This window comes from Crocodylus siamensis, chromosome 6, assembly GCF_052110815.1.
Source record: "Crocodylus siamensis isolate JL-2025a chromosome 6, ASM5211081v1, whole genome shotgun sequence".
Classification (NCBI taxonomy): Eukaryota; Metazoa; Chordata; order Crocodylia; family Crocodylidae; genus Crocodylus; species Crocodylus siamensis.
The window spans coordinates 97,334,301-97,358,617 of record NC_143400.1 but is presented as its reverse complement, the minus strand read 5'-3'; the positions used below and the strand labels follow the sequence as shown (position 1 = coordinate 97,358,617).

Sequence of the window (24,317 nt, the reverse complement as noted above, 5' to 3'; positions counted from 1 at the left end):
CAAGACCCGAGGGACATGGGCATGCCCCCTGCCCCAGGACAGACCCAGAAGGGGTGGAAAGGAGGGTCCCCGAAGCTGAGGGCATGCTCAGAGCCCTCCCTCCAAGACCCCCGAGGCATGGGCATGCCCCCTGCCCCAGGACAGACCCAGAAGGGGTGGAAAGGAGGGTCCCCGAAGCCGATGGCCTGCTTGGCGGCACAGGCATGCCCCCTGTCCCAGGATGGATCCAGCCGCGGTAAAACAAGGATCCCCAAAGCTGGGGGGGTGTTTGCCCCCTGCCTCCAAGACCCGAGGGACATGGGCATGCCCCCTGCCCCAGGACAGACCCAGAAGGGGTGGAAAGGAGGGTCCCCGAAGCTGAGGGCATGCTCAGAGCCCTCCCTCCAAGACCCCCGAGGCATGGGCATGCCCCCTGCCCCAGGACAGACCCAGAAGGGGTGGAAAGGAGGGTCCCCGAAGCTGAGGGTTGCTCAGAGCCCTCCCTCCAAGACCCCCGAGGCATGGGCATGCCCCCTGCCCCAGGACAGACCCAGAAGGGGTGGCAATGAGGATCCCCCAAGCCGATGGCCTGCTTGGCGGCACGGGCGTGCCCCAGCCCCAGGATGGATCCAGCCGCGGTAAAACGAGGATCCCCAAAGCTGGGGGGGTGTTTGCCCCCTGCCTCCAAGACCCGAGGGACATGGGCATGCCCCCTGCCCCAGGACAGACCCAGAAGGGGTGGAAAGGAGGGTCCCCGAAGCTGAGGGCATGCTCAGAGCCCTCCCTCCAAGACCCCCGAGGCATGGGCATGCCCCCTGCCCCAGGACAGACCCAGAAGGGGTGGCAATGAGGATCCCCCAAGCCGATGGCCTGCTTGGCGGCACGGGCATGCCCCCTGTCCCAGGATGGATCCAGCCGTGGTAAAACGAGGATCCCCAAAGCTGGGGGGGTGTTTGCCCCCTGCCTCCAAGACCCGAGGGACATGGGCATGCCCCCTGCCCCAGGACAGACCCAGAAGGGGTGGAAAGGAGGGTCCCCGAAGCTGAGGGCATGCTCAGAGCCCTCCCTCCAAGACCCCCGAGGCATGGGCATGCCCCCTGCCCCAGGACAGACCCAGAAGGGGTGGAAAGGAGGGTCCCCGAAGCTGAGGGTTGCTCAGAGCCCTCCCTCCAAGACCCCCGAGGCATGGGCATGCCCCCTGCCCCAGGACAGACCCAGAAGGGGTGGCAATGAGGATCCCCCAAGCCGATGGCCTGCTTGGCAGCACGGGCGTGCCCCCTGCCCCAGGATGGATCCAGCCGCGGTAAGACGAGGATCCCCAAAGCTGGGGGGGTGTTTGCCCCCTGCCTCCAAGACCCGAGGGACATGGGCATGCCCCCTGCCCCAGGACAGACCCAGAAGGGGTGGAAAGGAGGGTCCCCGAAGCTGAGGGCATGCTCAGAGCCCTCCCTCCAAGACCCCCGAGGCATGGGCATGCCCCCTGCCCCAGGACAGACCCAGAAGGGGTGGAAAGGAGGGTCCCCGAAGCTGAGGGTTGCTCAGAGCCCTCCCTCCAAGACCCCCGAGGCATGGGCATGCCCCCTGCCCCAGGACAGACCCAGAAGGGGTGGCAATGAGGATCCCCCAAGCCGATGGCCTGCTTGGCAGCACGGGCGTGCCCCCTGCCCCAGGATGGATCCAGCCGCGGTAAGACGAGGATCCCCAAAGCTGGGGGGGTGTTTGCCCCCTGCCTCCAAGACCCGAGGGACATGGGCATGCCCCCTGCCCCAGGACAGACCCAGAAGGGGTGGAAAGGAGGGTCCCCGAAGCTGAGGGCATGCTCAGAGCCCTCCCTCCAAGACCCCCGAGGCATGGGCATGCCCCCTGCCCCAGGACAGACCCAGAAGGGGTGGAAAGGAGGGTCCCCGAAGCTGAGGGTTGCTCAGAGCCCTCCCTCCAAGACCCCCGAGGCATGGGCATGCCCCCTGCCCCAGGACAGACCCAGAAGGGGTGGCAACGAGGATCCCCGAAGCCGATGGCCTGCCCCCTGTCCCAGGATGGATCCAGCCGCGGTAAAACAAGGATCCCCAAAGCTGGGGGGGTGTTTGCCCCCTGCCTCCAAGACCCGAGGGACATGGGCATGCCCCCTGCCCCAGGACAGACCCAGAAGGGGTGGAAAGGAGGGTCCCCGAAGCTGAGGGCATGCTCAGAGCCCTCCCTCCAAGACCCCCGAGGCATGGGCATGCCCCCTGCCCCAGGACAGACCCAGAAGGGGTGGAAAGGAGGGTCCCCGAAGCTGAGGGTTGCTCAGAGCCCTCCCTCCAAGACCCCCGAGGCATGGGCATGCCCCCTGCCCCAGGACAGACCCAGAAGGGGTGGCAATGAGGATCCCCCAAGCCGATGGCCTGCTTGGCGGCACGGGCGTGCCCCAGCCCCAGGATGGATCCAGCCGCGGTAAAACGAGGATCCCCAAAGCTGGGGGGGTGTTTGCCCCCTGCCTCCAAGACCCGAGGGACATGGGCATGCCCCCTGCCCCAGGACAGACCCAGAAGGGGTGGAAAGGAGGGTCCCCGAAGCTGAGGGCATGCTCAGAGCCCTCCCTCCAAGACCCCCGAGGCATGGGCATGCCCCCTGCCCCAGGACAGACCCAGAAGGGGTGGCAATGAGGATCCCCCAAGCCGATGGCCTGCTTGGCGGCACGGGCATGCCCCCTGTCCCAGGATGGATCCAGCCGTGGTAAAACGAGGATCCCCAAAGCTGGGGGGGTGTTTGCCCCCTGCCTCCAAGACCCGAGGGACATGGGCATGCCCCCTGCCCCAGGACAGACCCAGAAGGGGTGGAAAGGAGGGTCCCCGAAGCTGAGGGCATGCTCAGAGCCCTCCCTCCAAGACCCCCGAGGCATGGGCATGCCCCCCTGCCCCAGGACAGACCCAGAAGGGGTGGAAAGGAGGGTCCCCGAAGCTGAGGGTTGCTCAGAGCCCTCCCTCCAAGACCCCCGAGGCATGGGCATGCCCCCTGCCCCAGGACAGACCCAGAAGGGGTGGCAATGAGGATCCCCCAAGCCGATGGCCTGCTTGGCAGCACGGGCGTGCCCCCTGCCCCAGGATGGATCCAGCCGCGGTAAGACGAGGATCCCCAAAGCTGGGGGGGTGTTTGCCCCCTGCCTCCAAGACCCGAGGGACATGGGCATGCCCCCTGCCCCAGGACAGACCCAGAAGGGGTGGAAAGGAGGGTCCCCGAAGCTGAGGGATGGCCTGCTTGGCGGCACGGGCGTGCCCCAGCCCCAGGATGGATCCAGCCGCGGTAAAACGAGGATCCCCAAAGCTGGGGGGGTGTTTGCCCCCTGCCTCCAAGACCCGAGGGACATGGGCATGCCCCCTGCCCCAGGACAGACCCAGAAGGGGTGGAAAGGAGGGTCCCCGAAGCTGAGGGCATGCTCAGAGCCCTCCCTCCAAGACCCCCGAGGCATGGGCATGCCCCCTGCCCCAGGACAGACCCAGAAGGGGTGGCAATGAGGATCCCCCAAGCCGATGGCCTGCTTGGCGGCACGGGCATGCCCCCTGTCCCAGGATGGATCCAGCCGTGGTAAAACGAGGATCCCCAAAGCTGGGGGGGTGTTTGCCCCCTGCCTCCAAGACCCGAGGGACATGGGCATGCCCCCTGCCCCAGGACAGACCCAGAAGGGGTGGAAAGGAGGGTCCCCGAAGCTGAGGGCATGCTCAGAGCCCTCCCTCCAAGACCCCCGAGGCATGGGCATGCCCCCTGCCCCAGGACAGACCCAGAAGGGGTGGAAAGGAGGGTCCCCGAAGCTGAGGGTTGCTCAGAGCCCTCCCTCCAAGACCCCCGAGGCATGGGCATGCCCCCTGCCCCAGGACAGACCCAGAAGGGGTGGAAAGGAGGGTCCCCGAAGCTGAGGGCATGCTCAGAGCCCTCCCTCCAAGACCCCCGAGGCATGGGCATGCCCCCTGCCCCAGGACAGACCCAGAAGGGGTGGCAATGAGGATCCCCCAAGCCGATGGCCTGCTTGGCGGCACGGGCATGCCCCCTGTCCCAGGATGGATCCAGCCGTGGTAAAACGAGGATCCCCAAAGCTGGGGGGGTGTTTGCCCCCTGCCTCCAAGACCCGAGGGACATGGGCATGCCCCCTGCCCCAGGACAGACCCAGAAGGGGTGGAAAGGAGGGTCCCCGAAGCTGAGGGCATGCTCAGAGCCCTCCCTCCAAGACCCCCGAGGCATGGGCATGCCCGTGCCCCCTGCCCCAGGATGGATCCAGCACGGGCGTGCCCCCTGCCCCAGGATGGTCGCGGTAAGACGAGGATCCCCAAAGCTGGGGGGGTGTTTGCCCCCTGCCTCCAAGACCCGAGGGACATGGGCATGCCCCCTGCCCCAGGACAGACCCAGAAGGGGTGGAAAGGAGGGTCCCCGAAGCTGAGGGCATGCTCAGAGCCCTCCCTCCAAGACCCCCGAGGCATGGGCATGCCCCCTGCCCCAGGACAGACCCAGAAGGGGTGGCAATGAGGATCCCCCAAGCCGATGGCCTGCTTGGCGGCACGGGCGTGCCCCAGCCCCAGGATGGATCCAGCCGCGGTAAGACGAGGACCCCCCAGCCCGGGGGGGGGGGGGAGTTTCCAAGACCCCGCAGGCAAGGACGGGCGTGCCTGCTCCGGCAGGGGCCGCGACGGGCCGCGCTCGGCGCACGCGCACGGCACGCGCCGGCCCGCGGGCAGACCCCGCCCGCCTGCGGCTCCGGGCCAGGCGGGCGCGCCGGTTGGGGGCCGCGCATGCGCGCCGCGCCCCCGCCGGCTCCAGCGGCAGAGCAGCCGGGCGGGCTGATGTGACACCTGCAGCCCCGCGGACCGCGCCGGCCCCCCGCCCCGCCCCGGTGAGGTGAGGTGAGCCGCCCCGCCCCGCCCGCCCGCCCGCCCGGCCTCCAGCCAGGCACTGCGCAGCGCGGCCCGCCCGCCCGGCCCCTCTCACCCGCTCTGGTGCTCCTTGCAGCTCCCGCTCCGCAGCTCCTCCGACGCGGCGCCAGCAGGTCCGGGCGGCCGGCCCGTCCGTCCGTCCGTCCGTCCGTCGGGAGAGCCGGCCGGGCTCGCGCCTTCTCCGCCTGCAGCTCTCGCCGGGGCGGCCATGGAGAGCAAAGGTGCGGGGCGCGGGGTGCCGAGGGGGGCCTGCTGGCGCGGCGCGGCCGGGGGAGGCCGCGGGGCAGCCGGCGCGGCACGGGGGGCGCTGCAGGCGTGCGGGGGTGCGGGCGGCCCTGCCTGCGTCGACTCGGGCAGGCGGGCGGCCCTCCCCCGTGCATGCACCCCGACCCCCGGACACGCATCCCTGCTGCGTGCAGAGATACGGGCATCCCGGCACAGATATGCACACACGCACGTGTGCGCACGCATCCATACATGCGTAGATGCCACCATACGCACATGCACACATGTATCTGTACAGGCATAGATGCAGACATAGGCACCTACATCTGTACGTGCATCTGCACATACAGACGTGCAAAGATACAGGCAAACATCTGTGTATGCATGCGTACATCCCTCCGTACATGCATCTGTCCATACCTACATGCATAGATACAGACAGACAAACATAGATTTGTGCCTACGCACATCCATACCTGCATCCGTACATAAATACATGCCTGGATACGCACCAACATGCATCTGTACATGCATGCATATGGCGTTCATCCATCCATCCGTGCATAGATACCAAACGTTCATACATCGATATGTACACCCGTAAGACATCGGTACATACATGCCTACATGCGGAAGTGCGTGCATCCATCCAGCATACCTACATCCATCCATGTGTGCATACATGCACACCCACGCGCACCCGTGCGAATGCACCAGCTAGCTGTCATGCAGATGTATTCACCTGGTTCGTGAACTCTAAATCTCTGAATATGAATGACCAATGAAATATTGATGGCAAGTGCCTCCATCTAATGAAGAAGCCAGCTTCCGTTCCAGTTTAACCCCATCCATCAGCCTTCCTCTTTAATTGCTATGCATCGAGGCAAGGGGGCATGTTTATTCTAGGGAAGTGATGCAGACTTGTCTAATGCAATACTACCTGCATTACCTAGAACAGAGAGAGCTATATTTAAACCCCAATTTTATTTTTATGACTGGCTTGTCAGTCATGGCTGTAGTTCCTCCTGTGTGGGAATACCTGATTATATGCTGATTAAGGCAGGCAGCTACTTCAGTCGTATGGAGGCAGCATGTTTTATGAAGTGCAGTTGCGTACGGGCAGGGAACTGTAGAATTACCTGGGTTTGAGAGCAGGTAAGTGTATTATTGAAAGAAAAAAATGCAGAGACTTGAGCAGGAAAGCGACCTCAGGACCTGACCTGCTCCATTATCTTTCAGGAGTGATTGATGTGTGACACCTATGCCTGTGCTGTCAGTACCTATGTTCAATGCAAAAGAGAGTCTGTGTCTTTTAAAAATGGCATATTATGTGCACAGTCATGCAGTAGACAAGCAGACCGGGGGGCTAAAGTTCTGGTGGGACTGGCGCGAGCGGGGGCGAGAAGGTATCAGGTGCAGAAACAGGCCCTCTTAGGCAATCCCTCGCAGTCAAAGATAATTGTCTTCCATGGCTGTCTTATCTGTGGGTCTGAAGATGGCTGACGATAGTACCGACTGCAGAAACAGGCCCACCTTCCTGGTGATGATAGCAGCACCTGACACGGGGTTATTCTAGTGCCACCAGGCCCATTATGACACCGTCATCCCTCGGGCTTGGAGCAGAGAGCCAGCTGAGCAGGGGATGCTTGCTGGCCACAGCTACCTGTGCTTGTCATTTGCAAGACATGTTTTATTGTGGTCAAAGTTCCCAGGGCTGCTGGCTCGCGGAGCAGCGCTGCCCGGGGCAGGGAGCCAGAGCCGGCCCGGGGACCCCATGTTCTCTCTGCAGAAACCTGTCAGCAGTTTCTTCGTACTAGAATCCCTAACGCCGAGGAAACTGAGATTCTCTGGGCTGAATTTTTCCCTGTAGGAAATAGCAGGAATAGTAGTCAGGGGCAACCCAGCAGCACCAACCTGGTCGTGCTGAGCAGAGATGACCTTAAAGGAGGAAAAAGAAACTTTGATGATGCAGAGAAGGAATTCAGAGGCAGTCGTGGGCCCTGATCCTGCCCTCCCAAGAGTCACAGACAGCTCTCCCTTAGGTTCACAAGGCTGGCAGGTACGTGTCCGTGATGGGGCACAACTCAAACTTGCCCCTCGGGGTGAATGTGCGGACCACCCAAACCCTCGGGTCTCTCATGTCCTAGTGACGAATCCGCAGTGCACATTCAGCTGCATTGCTCCTAATAGGCGGCATGTTGACACTTGTTTCCTGTAACCAAGCAAGCCTCTGCATCGAATGGCTTGCGTGGTCTGATCACAGTATCACTGCTCGGGATGCTGCTCCGAAGTCATCTTTTGCCTCTGACTGTCCCTACCTCCATTGGAGGTGGGTGCAAGGAGCCTGTGCACAAATCCCTGTGCTCTGTAGACTTGAGAGAGAGCAGGAGCTTAAATAACCGAAGTCCTCTATTCATAATAGGCATGCATTAGAGAGGGGTGTATAGGACAGTGAGCTGCCTAGTCCCCAAATCTAGTGACAAGGTGGAAGCGCAGCAGTCTCAGGATATGGCCTGTGCTTAAAGCTGGAAGGAGCAGATGGTTTTCCATTTCTGTAGGTGACTCAGATCTGTCTGTACGTGGATCTGCTCGGAGCAGAGTCGGATGCCCCCCGCAGTGGCGGGATACCGATCCTGGGGCAGAGTCCCCGAGTACGACTGTGTTACGTGGGGTGTACTCGGAGGAAGTGAGGACGGCTGCCCGCAGGGATGCTAGGGTAGCAGGGGTAGGCACGGGGGTCCCATCTGCCTGGTGCTCTCCGTGTCAGTGGGGTAGGGCGGGGGCGGGGAGCAGGGCACGGTGCTTTGCCAGCAACGCCTCTGCACATGTGCCTGGCCCCCGCCTGAGCCCGGAAGCACCAGCTCCCCCTAAATCTAGTTGTCTGCCTGCTTTGCCTATACGAGCTCTGTTTTGCATGTCTTCCGGCTCCGAACCTTTTTGCAGCGGTGCAAAAGTTGGAGTGACAGAACGTGCGTCTCACAACACGCTGTAGCAATGGGATGGGGTTGGGGTGGCGAGCGGGGAAAGGATGATTTTGCAACACTCCAGCAGAGCCGGTGAGGATCGTCCTGTCTTTGCTGCCTGATCCTTATTCTCTCGATCTTGCCACTACAGCAGTTCCTGTGGGCTGCAGCAGTAAGTGACACCGCTCTGGGCCTCTCGGTAGCAGGGCTTTGCCAAAGCTAACAACAGTTAATGTGGAGGTTAAAGACTCCTTGGTGGCTGGCCAGGTTCTTCCGTCACAGCCAGGAAAGGCGCTGGCAAGGAGAGTGGGGTTGCATGGTCTCCCCTCCGCCGGGCGGTCCGGAGAGAGGCAGGCTGGGGCGGAGGGAGGGCTGCGTGGACATCAGGGACAGGCAGGTTGCTGTTTGCCCTTGACTGAGGGACAGTGGCTCTGTCTTGATTCTCCAGGGTTGTGTGGGATAGGAAGGATAATCCTTGCATATGGCAGGGGAGGTGGGGTAAGTTCCCATTCAGTCGGCCATGGCTTGGGGCTGCACCCCAAACGTGGCTGGGAAGAGCCATGGCTGGTGTGAAAGGGCAGCCAGGCCCCACCAAAAGGCACCTCGGTGTCCTGGGACACCGCAATATGGCCCTGTCACCATGCCTCTGTGCTCCATGGGTTGATGGTACCCAGGGGCCCCGTCCCACCAAGCTGTGGGGGCAGTGGTGCGTCCCCATAACCCACAGAGACTGGGACAGCAGCAGGGCATCCCTCTGCTCGCATGAGGAGGGCGGCTGGGCCTCCTGCCCCAAACAGCGTCCTTTGGCTGGGCTGGGGATAGCAGGGACCCCCAGAGGACTGGGCCTCATGAGGGAGGTGTAGGAGAGGACACCCTCCAAAGCATCCGTCTCAAACCAAACCCAATATAGTTTCATAGTAGTTTCAATATGCTCTGTGTGCTCCACGCTGAGGTTTCCTTTGCAGCCGCAGGGCTAGATGCCCGCTTTGGGGGGAGACGCCCTTCCCCTGCGCACGTGGAGACTGGTGCTTTGTGGTCACACAGCTGCTTTACCTTAAACTGGCTCCAAAGGCAACTTTATGCCGCTCTGCCACTGCAAAGCTGCTCAGAAACCGGCCTCAGAAGCGTCCCTCCAGTGCAGGAGGATCTGTGGAGCTGCTGGAGTCCTCTGCAGGGACTGTGGCCAGCATGAGGGGCTGCCATGGATGCAGGGCTGCACAGAGCCATTTCCTGCCTGCTGCAATAGGGAGCTGCCCTCGGGGTCCCGGAGCTGAATGATGGCTTGAAGCCATCTTTGCCCCTTCCCTTCACGTGAGTTATTCTCAACTCTCCTTGGCCAGGCCCGAGGACCTTGGCCCGTCCTGCTTTGTGTGCATGAGCAGACGCTTTGCAGACAAACACAGGCTGTGAGACATACCCCAAAGAGCTTGCAGCCTAAAATGAGATGAGGTGCCACAACGGGAGGGAGGCAGAGAAGTTGCACATTGAGGTTGGGCGTGGGAAGAGTGCTGGGGGTTATGGCGATGTGATTTGAACGCGTAGCTCTTTGGATCGCTGTGCCTCGTCCTCGGCTGCAATGTCTCACGCACAAGATGTGAGCTAGCCCAGCCGGGCTTCTAGGTCCAGCTGGGAGATGCCTGTGTGCAGGCCATCAGACGCTGGGTTGTCCTAACGCATTGTATGTGAATTACACAACCATTTATTTATGCACCTTGGTGTCTTCGACTTAGAAACCTTTCGTGTAAAGATCACAGAGGATTCAGTTGCTCTAAAATGAATCTGGTTTCTCCATTGCAATGGGAGTCAGGTTGGTGGGGTTGTGTGTGTAGGAGGTGGGGGAGGCTGTTGGGGTGAAACAATTAGGCTCTTTGGCTTATGAAGAGAGAGGCCAAGGGAACTGGACTTGCTTAGTCTAGAGAAGAGAAGACCGAGGGGGATTGAATAGCAGGCTGCACCTCCCTGCTGGGGGGCTGCAAAGAGGATGGAGTCGGACTGGTCTCCGTGGGGGCAGATGACAGGAGCAATGGGCTCAAGCTGCAGCAAGGGAAGATGAGGTTGGATATTAGGATATTTCTCACTAGGAGGGTAGTAAAGGCCTAGAACAGGCTACCCAGAGAAGTGATGGACTCTCCATCCTTGGAGGTCTTTAAGACCCGGCTACACATAGCCTTGGCTGGGATGATGCGGTTGGGGCTGGTCCTGCTTGGAGCAGGGGGTTGGACTAGATGTGACCTCCTGACATCCTGTCCAACCCCAATTTTCTATGATTTCATGTGACACACGTGACTGTGCAGCCAGGTGTCTGCAGGCTCTCACGGGGAGGCCTGCTCTGGCGGTCAGGAGCTCTGGGCTCTCTTCTCTTCGATACTACACACTTGCTGGGTGGTGTAGGGATACACAGCTCAGGCCAACACTTCTAAACTTGGCTGCCTCCAGTTTGGCACTTAAAGCTGTGTTTTGGTATATAAAGAAATGGCCTGGATTGTCCAAGGGACTGAGTGCCTAGAGACAAGAGCCTGGCACTTGCGTGAAACAAGCACTTTCTTTTATGGGCCTAATTTCAGATCCTGTGTTGGAAGAGCGGGGACCTCAGCTGATCTCTGACCTCTCTGAACAACAGGGTGAAGTTACTTCCCCTCCTTCCCTAGGGCTGCAGCATTACAGTCATTCACCCGTGTTAAGGCTCCGAGGGTCTCAGCTGAGGATGCACCACGGAGCCGCAAAGCACCGTGACTCCAATTACAGCTCCACACGCTCTTTTCTTGCCCTTATCATTAATGCATTAGAAAGACCCGGTCAAATATCTGCAAGAAAGTGATAGCAAAAACAAGAGCCCGAACCAGTGCACGGTGTCTGGGAGGACCTCACGGTGCTTACGAGGGTGCAGGCTGCTTTGCAGGGGCAGTCAGCTATCTAGCCAGCAGGCCTCAGAGGCACACTGCATTGTGTAGTGCTGATCCCTGAATTCATAATGCCTTTGTCCCTGGGTGCCTCTGATTTATTTATTTTTTAACAATCTGCTTGTAGCTATTAAAATGCAGGGGATACCAACCGAGCAGAGAGCAACTGGAGCATCCGGTGCTGCTTGCCCCAAGAAGCAAGTGGAGGAGAGGGATGGGTTATTGCAGAAAGCAGTTCTCTCTCTCTCTCTCTCTCTCTCTCTCTCTCTCTCTCTCTCTCTCTCTCTCTCTCTATATATATATATATATATATATATATCTATATATATATATATATAAAAAAAAGGCTGCGGTATAAGGTAGAAGCCAGGGCCAGAAAACAGAACTGACCACGTGCTTGGTGCTCGTCACGCCAGACCCACCACCTACACAACTCTCATAGCAAAAGGGAAGGGCGAACCCTCATTATAACATCACTTTCTCTCCGTCTTTAAAAAGAGGCAACAGGGCCCTATTAAAATAATGGGGAAACACAGATAAATTCCACAAACTACATACCACATGGGTCGGAAACAAAGGGCTACATTTGGACTCTGCGAAGATGCCGGGGTACTTTAAACTATAAATCTTATACATGACATCATTATTTGTATTATCTCTGCCTAGGAGTCATGAATGTCTTAAGTAACACAATTACATGCAACTTTAATGCATAATTGATTCAATTAAGGGTCTAGAAATTTAAAAATGAGATACTCAAAGCCGATCTCTGTGAAAAGGTGGGGGGGCGCTGAAGAAAGATCCTTTGCTTTCTTTTTGTCTCTCTGTCCCTCTCTACTTCGCCATCCTGTTGTTACACAAAAAAATACATTTTTAATGTGTTGTGCAGAGATGTGTGTGAATGCCAGTTACTTAGTGAGAAATGCAGAAACTGTATTTCAGGCTGTGCCTTATGGCCTAGCAGTGAGATAACATGATTATTTTTCACAGGCAAAGCTTGGTTTTCATTAGCATGGTAAAAGGCATTTCAACAATGAAAAGTATTCCTGATGGACATGATAATTAATGCTTTCACTGATCCAAGAATAAAGATTTTAATGCAGACTGTTATATGCTAGACTGAAATGATGGAAACAGGCATTTACTCTTTTCCTCTCCGCAATAAATGTATTCCTGTTTTGTTTTCGATAGCTCTGCTGGCTCAGTTTTTCTAAGCCCTTTCTTTGTATTGCCCTTAACAGAGTGCACTTATCATACTCATTTGTTGAGCTTTCTCTCCCAGGTCTCTGATCTGGATGAACTTGCTGATTTGCTATTTATGCAGGTACATATTGAATGCTACAGCTTTTTCTTTGGATTGAATTAAAGTCTCTATTATACTGTGTCATGATGTTAGCGGAGGGATCCTGCAGTTTCAGGTCATGGCTGTTTGCTGAATGGAGCAGGGATTTTCGGGAGCAGCCTGCACTGCTGTGTATGGAGCTGCTCTGGTTCGGGTGCCTGTGGGCATGAGCATTGCAGTCAGGGTTCATGGTAGAGGTGTTATCTTTTATTAGACCACCAAGATTTTTGCAAATAAAAAGTCTTTAATTGCAAGCTTTTTGGGCATATGTGGGCATGAGTGCGTTAGAAAAAGAGGGGGATTTTGCCTTGTGTTTAGTATCTCATCATGGCAATGCTGTTCTTGTGTGTTCCTGTCTAACGCTGTCATTCTTCATGTACAACTTATTATTTTTTCTCTCTCTCATTACGCTCCCCATCCAAACTTTGATTGAGACAACTTCCAGCATCCATCAGCCTCTGAGAGCTGAAGTGCATGTAGTTGGATGTTACTTCTCACTGGAGTTGCGAACAGTCAAATAAGTGTTGAATGTGTCACGAACATAACAGGGATGAGGGAAAGTCTTTCTGCCTTCCAGCTAATAGCAATGTATTATTAATGCAAAAATGCTTGAATTTAGCATGGCCTCTGGAAGAGGTCGGCCAGAGTGAAAGTCCCGGGAAAAAGCAGAGCAGTGTTGACCATTGTAAGTTGGCAGCTTCCTGCCCAGCGGGATATAGCATTTTGTGACTGAATTTCAAAATCTGTTGACCCCCTGGTTAATCTTTAGGTTGGATATGATCCAAGCAACCCCAGGACTTAGAAAGGTTTGAAATCTGAACTCTAGCCTGATTTTTGGTAAGTGCCCATGTTTACATGATAAGCTATGCTAAATCCCTTCCTGGGTATGAATATTCACCTGGCCTTGGGGGCACTGGAGATTAAAATGCAGAATTGTATAGCTGGATCTTGGGCATGGTCTCTCCTGAGCTGGGGAGAGGGAAGGCTCTGGTCTCGCAGTTTCAATTGTCAGCCATCTCGGTTCAATACTTGCATAAACTTCCATCAGCCCAATGTCTTCATCATTTAGTCATATAGGATCTTGAAACTGTGTTTCAGGAGACAGCTGTCCATTTTCATGGGAAGGAGACTCTTTTATTGAGTATATAATATAACTAATTTGCAATTAGGAGTATTTTTCAGCAATAGCTTTTAAAGAATAAATGCCAGGCATGGGCCAGAAGTCTTCTGTGGGAACAAATGACTCCATTATGAAACTGTCCATTAAAAGAGTAATCTTATTTTTGAGATTTCTCTCTCTCTCTCTCTCTGTCAAAAATAAGATCGGTATTTATAAATATAAATACACACACACACACACACGCACTTTTTCAGAAGGCTGAAATATGAAGGGTGGTTAATACACCTTCATTCTTCTTTTAAGAACCGTTGCCCAGATTCCTGGGTTGTAAATCAGCCCTATCAATGCTGGCCTTAAAAAAATCCTGAAAAAAATTTACTTTACAGAAAGTGAATATAATGTAAAAAAGCGAATGACTCCAAACTGCTGCAAGCCAGGAGGAAATGGCAACAATACCAGCAAATGAGATGGAGTGAGGCACAATCCAGCAACTTTAAAAGAAAGTAGTAGGTTTAAAAGAAAATTGTTTATTCATCTATAAAGAGAGGTTTGCATTTCTGAATGTGGTGGAAATGAACTTGTGCAGCACAGAATCGCAGAAAATTCAGGTTGGAAGGACCTCAGGAGGTCGCATCTAGTACAACCTCCTGCTCCAAGCAGGACCCAACTACATCATCCCAGCCAAGGCTTTGTCTACCCAGGTTTTGAAAACCTCCAAGCTATTGCTGTTTGGAACTTCAACAAGACCCATTAGCAACGGCTCATTCACTGGCCGTGGGAAAATCACTCTTTATTCATTTTTAAACTTTTATTTTAGTCGCATCAGTGTCATGCAATGGGGAGAGTGCACCTTGTCCATGGTGTTGCTCTAAATGAGGGAGATTCATTTAGCATTGCTAGGTTAAATTCCCTTTCACCAGGTTAGATCTTGAGTAACCCCATTAAAGTCCAGGTGTTTCCCATGGATTTCAGCTGGCTACTATGAAAACATATTGTTTTAGACCCAGTCTCCTATTTTATCTATCTTAGGATCCTCTGTTGTACCTACCTGTGAAGTACCTATGTGCTGACATCCAGGATGATGTGGTGGTGGGTGTATGGCATGGTTAGCGTCACGGATTGGCAAAGACCACACTGAAAAAAAGAAGAAATTTTATGTTGCTTTAATGAAAATTCAAAGTACGACTCTCTTTCTTCCTCGGCTTATGAGATGCCTTGGCTATGGCTGTACCGCAGCACAGACAGCTCAGCATTGCTGAGGTGATAAATAAGCCCTGCCCAGCTGCTCTCCTCTGAGTGGGATGCCCTAATGCCCTGAGGGGGTGACCCTGGCACTATCCTCCAGGCCTGGGTTTCTGGTATGGTCCAGAGCACGAGCTTGGCATGCACCCAGCATGCCCAATTGCCTCGTGTCCTGGGTTGATGCAAGTGGGGATGGGTGGGAGAGGCTTATTTCTTGCTGGCAGAACCGGTTGCTTTGCTCCCGTGGTGCAGACATGCCTTGGTCATCACATGTGGCCACCAGGACCTGGAAGCAGGATGGAGAGTTGGATGCAGTGGCAGCACAGAGGCATCCTGGCCTTCCCCCCCATCCCATAAGCCGGGTCAAACAATTTGCAAATGAAGTGGTTGCAGGACAATTGCTGCAGTCTCTTGTGTTGTTGTTTTTTTGTTGATTAAGGTAGTGCCAGGCTTTTAGAACTGCCTGCCAATTTTATTTTATGCGTCTCCCTTCTCCATAGCAAGAGTTTCAGGCTTTCCTTCCCCTAATGATATTTTTAGCGTACCTTACAAAAATGTGCAACATCCAAAAATAGCTGGTTTATACAGGAGCTGGTGTTGAGTTTTTCTACCTCCTTTGAATACAAAAAGGTCTCCGGAAATAGCTACGAATCAAACCAGGCACATCGGAGAGGCACGCGTAGACTATTTAGAGTGGGGGAAATATAAGCAGTAAGAACTGGGCTAAAATATTGATCGTAGGGTTGCAGGGAGGGGAATATGGACCTGGATGAAGCTTTCTGCCCCCTGTTAACATTTGTGCGAGCCCTGCCTTGACATCCGGGGTGGCAAGAAGGATATCAAGAGCATCCTTTTTCCCATGCCATCTGGTAGGATCCCACCTTTCTGAACAGAACAGGGAACGGGGTATTTATGTGGGTCAGTGGAGCATTGTGTAAGCAGGGGACTTCTGCGGCAAACAGTGGTCCATGGGGACAGGAATTCAGTGGCATCATACAGGGATTTTGGCCCAGAGAGTCTGATCAATAAATATCAGTCCTTTTAGTTTTGGGGTTTTTTTTAAACTCCAAGATTTATAAGGCCGACGGGTCTGCTTCTCATCTCTTGCCGTGCGACTTGGGAGCAGTGCTTGCTGCTGGAGTGAGTCACATCAGGGCACCTCCAGTGGATGTGAGCTCCTTGGTACGGCTCTGGTATTCGCAGCAGTCACCATTCCCCTACAGACGTCCTGATTGCCTGATAATTATTAATTAAATTACATCACCCCCGTGTCCACACTGCGAACCCAACCCGAGCAAATCAGGCTTAAAACACTATGTTCTGCTCTCAGTGCAATCAAGGCTGATTTGGAAATGCGTGTGGCCAAGGTCATGTGTCTCCCTGCACATGCACTGCAGATGTAGATGCAGTTTTGTCTGCCAGGTTTCTGTATGGAGCCAGACTCCATTGGGTTGGGAACAAGACCTTCCCCTCCCCCCCCTTCCCCTCCATGACATGTGAGTTAACCTCTCCTGTTAGGCTAAGCTTTGGTGGAGCTGTCCTGTGCACTGCCCATTTAGTTTCTCATTGACTTGCCCTCCTCTCTTTTGCCACGTTCCCCTTACCTGGGCACTCAGCTCTTGCTGTTATCCCCAGCTCATTCCCTTCCTGGGGGCTTGCATAGTGCTTAGCCCAAAGGTGAAAGCTTTGTTCCACGCAACCACGAAATAAACAGATTTATCTCCCAAACCAGCAGCCAGCTAGAGAGCTGAGAGCTGCAGTGTAGCTCCAGGAAGTGCAGAGAGGAGCTCTGTGGGATCTGTGTTGGGGGAGGTGAAGTATGCTCCTCTCCCAGCTGCAGGCTGCCTCAGTGGCTCTGAATGCACTGCCCTTTGATTGCTCTGCCAGGAAAGGGGAGGGAGGTTGGATTGACTTCAGTGCGTCTACCAGCCCTATCCATCTCCAGCCCTTTCCCACAAAACCCTGCCTTGGTAGGACTTCCCAGTGGGAAAATGCAAGGTCTACCCTAGCAAGCCTTGAGAGCTATTTAAATACTTGATCCTTTGGTTCTCCCACTGAACTGAAACATCCAGAAAAATGATTTGCACAAGTTGGCTCAAAACAAACCTCATTAAAAAATGTCCAGAGAATTGAAAGCTTTCGGTAGCTTGACCATTCCAGCCTGTGTCCTTTGCCCCCAGCTGACATGTTGTACTTTGTTTTTAACTCTATCTATCTATCTATCTATCTATCTATCTATCTATCTATCTAAAGTTACAGTGAAGTAGATGTCAAAATGGGGCATCTTTTCATATCAGAAATACTAAACGGCTGATTTAATAAACTGAGTGAAGTGTTTTGACTTCTTGACAACAATTCATCAAACTTGAGAGAAAACTTCGAGGTGCCGCTGCCCACCAGAATTAGTATCTTTTACTTTTAAAAAAAAGTCTAAAAAATGTTGCTGAGGTCTAACCAGCATCGCCTGGTGCCAGGTTGGCATTGCAGGTGATGCAACATGGAGCTATTGGCCCTTGGAGATGTAATGTGGTCAAGGCAGTTAGTGTTAAGAGTTGATGTGAAGAGCTGCACCCGAGGAACCATTTGCAAAAGTCAACAAGAAGCTCTTTTACCAGCGTCTGTAGGCCAAGGACTACCCAGGGTACCATATCCTGGCACCTTAGCCACAAATGGCCTGTATTTATACAAAAATTGCAGTGCCCAAAAGTCACTATCATCCACTGGCCGCTCAGGTTTAGCCTCAGGTTTAAAAGGTGATGGGTCTTGGTAGGACTCGTAGCAGAAGGGTGTCCACCTGGTAAAAATTGCCTGTGTGAAGTCATTATCACCATCCTTGCTGGTGACTGCTGCAGAAAGGTGCCCTTGGAGGGCATGAAGAGCACCATCCTCGCTCCTCAGTGTAGTCTCTTGTGGCGGGAGTTGGGGGGCTTAGTGTGTGGTGCTTAGGGTGACTCGGATGCTTTGAGCACAGTTGCCAGGACCATGATGTCCCTGGATTGGCAAGAAGGTCTGGCTCTTCTTGAGTGATACAGTGGACTTCCTTCGGCTCCTTAGGAGATGAGTCTGTGGGTTCTCAGCTTCTCGACCTCTCCCCCAGGAGTGGAGAGGGAAAGCTGAGCGTGGTCCCTTGCACAGCAGTGTAGGACCACGTGCACATTAGTGCAAACCACCTCTTTTCAGCCCCTTGTGCCTAATCCCTTCCATACAATAGGAAAAGGGCTAGCATGTCAAAAATCCCTGATTAATAGGAGCTAATGCGATAACAGCGGTCTCTGCCCCATTACTGGGGAGAATTACAGCTGGCTGCAGTAATCCCTAATGCTACGTGGGCCTTATGCTCAGATAAGCCCAGGGATGGCTCTGTGGTCTCCAGGCCACGCTAGCAGAAAATCAGCTGGTCTAATCACTAGCACTGCCAGATGTGCTTGAGCGTGAGTGCGTGCCCTCTTTCTGAGCCATAACTGGATCGGGACGATCTCTGCCGCTCAAAACAGAGCTTTCCTGTACCAGGCCTTGCTTTTGTTTTAGGAAGGCATGGGCACTTTTGCAGTTGTATCTCCTTTGCTTCCTACATCTGAACACACATGCACACCCCCGCCCCCGGGAAGGTTTGAAGCCTTGCTCCCAGAACTGGACTTTATGCTTGTGAAATGCAGGACGCTGGCTGCCTGAAAACACATCTGCTGCCGCCACCTCCTGTGGTATTGTAACCCAACCACACAGCAAGAAGCAGCCGGCCCAGAGGAGGGAGTGAGGAGCTTCCAGGGGTAAATCCCACCTGGTGAAATGGGCTCGCTTAATTGAGTCACTTGAAGCCCTCTGCCAGGGTGAGGAGGGGGAGTCGGCTGCTAGTTAGGAGGGGTTTTGTGGGTGCAAATGGTGCCGCCTGCCTGGGAGAGCTCTTTGCCTGGAGCGGAGCTGTGTCCGTTCACGCCAGCGGAGACATGCTCTGCTGCTGTTCTTCAGCTGCCCGGGATGCTAAAGATTTGCTCAGGGGTCCCTCCTCGGGGCTGGGCGGCACAGCTCGGGAATCGATCGCGCGCTGGGGAGTTAAGGGAGTTATGCTGTTTTGGTGTGGGCCCTCCTCATCCTCGTAGGGGCAGGACTTTGTGGCTTTTCCTTTATGCTCCCATTAGGAGGGATGTGAACATTTGATTCCACACGCGTTTCTCACTGCCTTTTTGGTTGTGAATGGGGGGATCTCGTCGACTTTCAGCCCAGGCTGGGCGCCCTGGCTTAGGTCATTCCAGCTGGAGAAGACTCCTAAGAAATGCAAAGCATTTCTAGCAGAGCAGTTTATCTTGCTTTGAAAACAGTATATATTGATGCGTGTGTGCATGTGCACAGGCGTGTGCATGAGTTATGTGTGTTTGTCCTACTCACTGGTCACTGCTCCCAGTTTGGTTTTACAGTCCTGGCACTGGGTGTAGGTGCAAGAAGAGATGAGGAATGGGGGGAAGTGAATTGGTGCATTCATGAAGGTGGACTTGGCAGAAGCACCCCCTCTCACCATGTCCTAGGCTGGTGCTGGGGGCAGAAATGTGTCTGCCCTGAGAGCTGCAGTGGGCACTTGGACCTTCTCAGATCTGATCTTTTAGCCGTCTCCTGGTGCTCTTAAAAACTACGAATCTTCTTACTCCTCATCTTTCTTTACTTCCAGGCTGCTGATCATCCTGCACCCCACTCATTTCCAAGAGCACGTGTCAGGACTTTTCTCATCCTGGTTCTGCCTTGCCTAGCTCTGTGATGTGGAACAGAAATATCACTCCATGCAGGATGACCTTGAGAGCTCCTTCCCTCCGTATCTGCCAAAACAGTGCCTCCCCCTTGCTGCTTCAGACTCTATCCTTTGCCTCCTTTGGTGGTAGATCCTGGGAGCTGTTTCTCCACCTCCATGCTACAAACGTGAAGGCACCAGAGCCCATGGCAGCAGGCAAACAAGAGGGTTGTCTCAGGCTTGTTGTGGGATCCTAAATGATGCCAGATAATCAGGGATCGCCTGGTGCTTGGGTAGTAGCGTGCTCTCAAGGGCAGGGTCTTAGTCTGGGAGTCATGTCACCTGGGCTCCTTTCCTGGTTCCCCTGGAAGACCTGCTCCGTAGCACGGCCAAGTCAGTGCATTGGTCTCTGCCCCTCCTACCTTTTGTCTCTTTGGACCGTAAGCTCTGTGGCGCAAAGGCATGTTATTGTATAATGCAACGGGGCACTGATCTTGGTTGGAGGCATTGCTATTAATTCATTAATAAATAACTAATATGAGGTCTCTGAGTACACTGGAGAGGATCCTTCTGCTGTGCAGACTCAGATCACCTTCTTAATGGAAGACCCAGACCCTAAAGAAAGGTTTTCTTTCCAGGAAGAAACTTTCAGCAGACTTAAGAGATCTCTGTTCAGGAAGCAATGGGTTCTTCCTTTGGCCTCCTTGCTAATGCCATGGCATTGCAATGAAAGCAGAGTCCTCAACGGCATCATTTTTCTCTGGTTTCATCAGTCCCAGTGCTAGCTGTACAGTGTTGCACTCATTCTTCTGGCCAAAGATGGTGAATCAGTAACTGCCCTGTAATGACTTAACTGGAGAGACCAACAGCTGGAGAAATCAGATTGCAAGAAAGAAGCCTTGAACAGCAAACGAAGTTGTGCGTGTACTTGAGGCAGTGTCAACCCACATCATTGTCCAATGTACATGTGAACGTGAATGTTGGATTCATAATTTGTTTTAAATGACAGTTTACAGATTTGCTTGATCTTCCTTAAATAAATCAAAAATAACTAAATTGACAATAAATAATAATAAGTAAATCATAATAAGAATAATAGTAAATCAAGAAGAAATCCAAGCTTTCTCAGCTAGAAAAATAATTTCAGGTTTACCTATATTTTCTGTTGGTTGGTAAGCCACTTAAAGGATAAAACATTTTCTGCACTATGCATGTCTGTTTACAGGGTTATAAAAATGGTTATTAGTAAGCTTATAACACATAAAGGGGCAGATTACTTAAACGATATAGGACACAGAAATAAGTTTATCATCTTGTTTCATACAGTCTTCGAGAATTAGTCTCAAACAATTGGGCCATCTCAAAGCTTGGCTTCAATATTTGGTAAAATTTCTCTCCTTGGGGTAAATCTCATTGCTCATGCAATGAGAGTCATTATTACAACCTGCGCGTTTGCAGCAATGGAAAAAGCAACTGAGAGAGATCGTTACAAAGAACCTTGCTCGTTGTGTCTAACTGTTCTCATGCCTTCCTGCGCGAACCCTTGCTCCAGGAGAAGAGCACTGGGCTCTAATTGTGTGTGTGTGTGTGTGCGCAACACCAACTGATGACTTGTAATACTCTTGTGGAAGAACAGCGATTCTGGGGGAAATGCCAACTGCCTTCAGCATTCTTTTCAAAAAGAAATCCTTATGAACCTGGTTGGGTAGTTATCCCCAATCATCACATTGGTGCTATTTTAATCAGTGCTGTGGGCCAAGAGTTGGGGTTTTATTTGAATGAATGTCCACACGCAGCAGGAAAGGGACTGACTGCCCAGGTCATAGAATCACAGAATCACAGAAGCCGGGTCGAAGGGACCTTGTAGATCTTCAAGACCCCCGGCCTGGGCGGGGGAAAAAGACTGGACTCAAATGATCCCAGCCAGGTAGGCATCCAGCCTCTTCTTAAAGACCCCCAGGGTGAGAGCCAGCACCACTTCCCTTGGAAGTTGGGTCCAGCTCCTAGCCGGACAGCGAAGTCGTTCTTGCGGATGTCTGATCTAAACCTCCTCTCCAACAACTTGTGGCCGTTATTTCTTGTTATGCGGGGGGGGGGGGGGGGGGGGGGGGTGGCGGCGCTCGGAAACAAGGTCTCTCCCAAACCCTTCTGGTTCCCCCTAGTGAGTTTATAGATGGTCACCAGGTCCCCCCTCGGCCTCCTCTTGTGGAGGCTGAACAGGTTCAGGTCCTGTCGCCTCTCCTTGTAGGGCCTGCCCTGTTATCCCCTGACCATGCGAGTGGCCTCCTCTGGACCCTCTCCATGCTGTCCACATCCCTCCTGCAGTGCGGCGCCCAGACCTGGACGCAGTACTCCCGCTGTGGCCTGACCAGTGCCGCATAGAGGGGGGGATCACCTCCCTGGATCTGCTCAAGATGCGTCTGTGGATGCAGGACAAGGTCCAGCTAGCCCTGCCAACCAAGACCTCGCATTGTCGGCCTATGTTAATCTTGGAGTCAGTAATGACTCCCAGATCCCTTTCTGCCTCCGTGCTCTCGAGAAGGGAGTTTCCCATTCTATAAGTGTGCTGCTGGTCACTACTGCCCATGTGCAGCACCCTGCACTTGTCAGTATTGAAACGCATCCTGTTTATGTCAGCCCACTCCTGTGACCTAGCCAGGTCTTGCTGCAGTCTTTCCCTCCCTACTAGCGTGCTCACCTCACCCCAAATTTTGGTATCATCAGTGAATTTAACCAGGGTGCTTTTCACCCCATTGTCCAAATCGCTGATGAAGAGATTGAACAGCGCGGGCCCAAGGACCGAGCCCTGGGGGACTCCGCTGCCCACTTCCCCCAGGTCGAATATGACCCATCCTCCACCACCCTCTGAGTACGACCCTTGAGCCAATCTGCAATCCATCTGACTGTGTAGGCATCAATGCCACAGGCGCCCAATTTTTTAATGAGGATGGGGTGGGAGACGGTGTCAAAGGCCTTGCTGAAGTCCAGAAAGACTACGTCCACGGCAACACCTGCATCCATTGCCTTTGTGACCTGATCATAAAAGGCAATCAGGTTGGTCTGACACGACCTGCTCCTAATGAAACCGTGCTGGTTGCCCTTGAGCATCATCCCTGAGGCCGGCCCATCACAGATGTGGTCCTTGAGGATCTTCTCAAAGAGTTTCCCAAGGATAGAGGTAAGACTGACGGGCCTATAGTTGCCCGGGTCCTCCCTCCTCCCTTTTTTGAAGATGGGGACCACATTAGCTATCTTCCGGTCATCTGAGCCTCAAGCCTTAGAATTATACAATCCTAGAAAACGAGGGCTGGAAGGGACCTCAGGAGTCGCATCTAGTCCAAGCAGGACCAGCACCAACTACCTCATCCCAGACAAGGCTTTGTCTACCCAGGTCTTCAAAACCTCCAAGGATGGAGACTCCATCACCTCTCTGGGTAACCTGGTCCAATGCTTCACCACCCTAGTGAGAGAGTTTTTCCTAATATCCAACCTCTACTTCCCTTGCTGCAGTTTGAACCCATTGCTCCTTCTGTCACCTGCCCCCACTGAGACCAGTCCAGCTCCATCCTCTTTGCAGCCCCCCTGCAGGAAGGTGAAGCTGCTATTCAGCCCCCCTTGGTCTTCTCTTCTGCAGACTAAATCAGCCCAGTTCCTTCAGCCTCCCCTCAAATCATGTCCCCCAGCCCCACAACTATTTTCATTGCCCTCCGCTGGACTCTCTCCAATGTGTCCACATCCTTTCTGTAGTGGGGGGCCCACAGCTGGACACAGGACTCCAGATGTGGCCTCCCTGGTGCTGAATAGAGGGGAAGAATCGCTGCCCTCCATCTGCCGGCATCGCTCCTATGAACACTCCTTGTCTTCACTTACTCATGGACTAAACCCTGTCACAACAGCAACCTTTCACTTCTTCCAAGTCTGAATTACTTTACAAGGCGGCGGGGGGTGGGCTATACAAGCACTTCTATCTCCTCTGCCTTGAGCTGCGCAGCTTGTGAGCTTGGGGCTGTGACCGATGGATCCTGCCCCGTGTTACAGAACCGCCATGAACTCGTGTGGAAATGTAGCCATGTCCACACCAGTTGCTGGGACCTGTGCAGCGGAGGTGGTGTCCTGTTCGTGGGCAAAAGGCCAGGGCCAGTGGTTGTGGGCCCTGCAGCCTCTGGGGGAGGCCAGGGCAGACTAGAGAGCTGCTGTACCTGGGGGCAAGCGGCTGCAACAGAAGTGAAGAGCAAAGACAAGGAGCCGCTCTTGGCTCGTGGCTTCTTCCACTTCTTCCTTTGTCATTATCTCCGTGCCCTGCTGTGACGCTTGCCCTGTCAGGAGTTTTGACGCTGCTGACAACAGGAGCAGCATGGTCTTAAATCAGCCACTCGTAAGCTCCCGTGTACGTCCATGGCCTGCAGGGAAAGATAGGTGCACATCGCTCTTCAGAGCTGTTTCTGTCCGTGGATTTCATATTGACAGCAGGACCAACTCCACCTGCAGGAAGCAGACCCAGGCCCACGGGAGACAGAGGGCTTGAGCTGTTTGGGAAAGGGGAACAGTTTCTGCAAACAATGCAGTATTGAACATTTGTGGTTGCTCTCTTCCCCTTCCCTCCTTGCCTTTTCCTTCCTCTTTTCATGTGGGAGCAAAAAGGTGGGCAGAAGAAAGGAGCCTGGTTTCCCCTTTGCATTTTGTAGGCCTGACCCCTAATCATGACAATAATCAGTAAGTAACACTAAGAGAGAGCAAAGCACTGCACAGAGGAGGCCGGTGCCATTCACTCTGTTTTCTAAATCTGGAAACTGAGGCACAAAATGGGACTTGCCCAAGAGCACTCAGCAGGTCAGTGGCAGGGTTGGAAATAAATACTGCCTCCCCATGATGTACTCTATTCCCATGATGCACCACACAGCTGGTTTTGCAATGCATTGTGGGAAGTG

General features: G+C 53.8%; 1 protein-coding gene across 3 annotated transcripts in view; it reads left to right on the top strand.

The window, feature by feature from the left end:
* The first annotated feature begins 4,693 nt into the window (after window positions 1-4,693).
* FGF12 (fibroblast growth factor 12) overlaps window positions 4,694-24,317 on the top strand; it is a 303,175-nt gene continuing 283,551 nt past the window's right edge. Inside the window, exons 1-2 of one of the 3 annotated variants that reach the window (XM_090051408.1) lie at window positions 4,694-4,845; window positions 4,957-5,101. In XM_090051408.1, coding sequence (XP_089907534.1) covers window positions 5,089-5,101 — 13 coding nt within the window. In that variant the 5' untranslated portion in view covers window positions 4,694-4,845; window positions 4,957-5,088. Of the gene's footprint in view, window positions 4,851-4,886; window positions 5,102-24,317 lie in introns of those variants that run through there. The other 2 variants (XM_090051409.1, XM_090051410.1) reach the window with 2 other exon arrangements.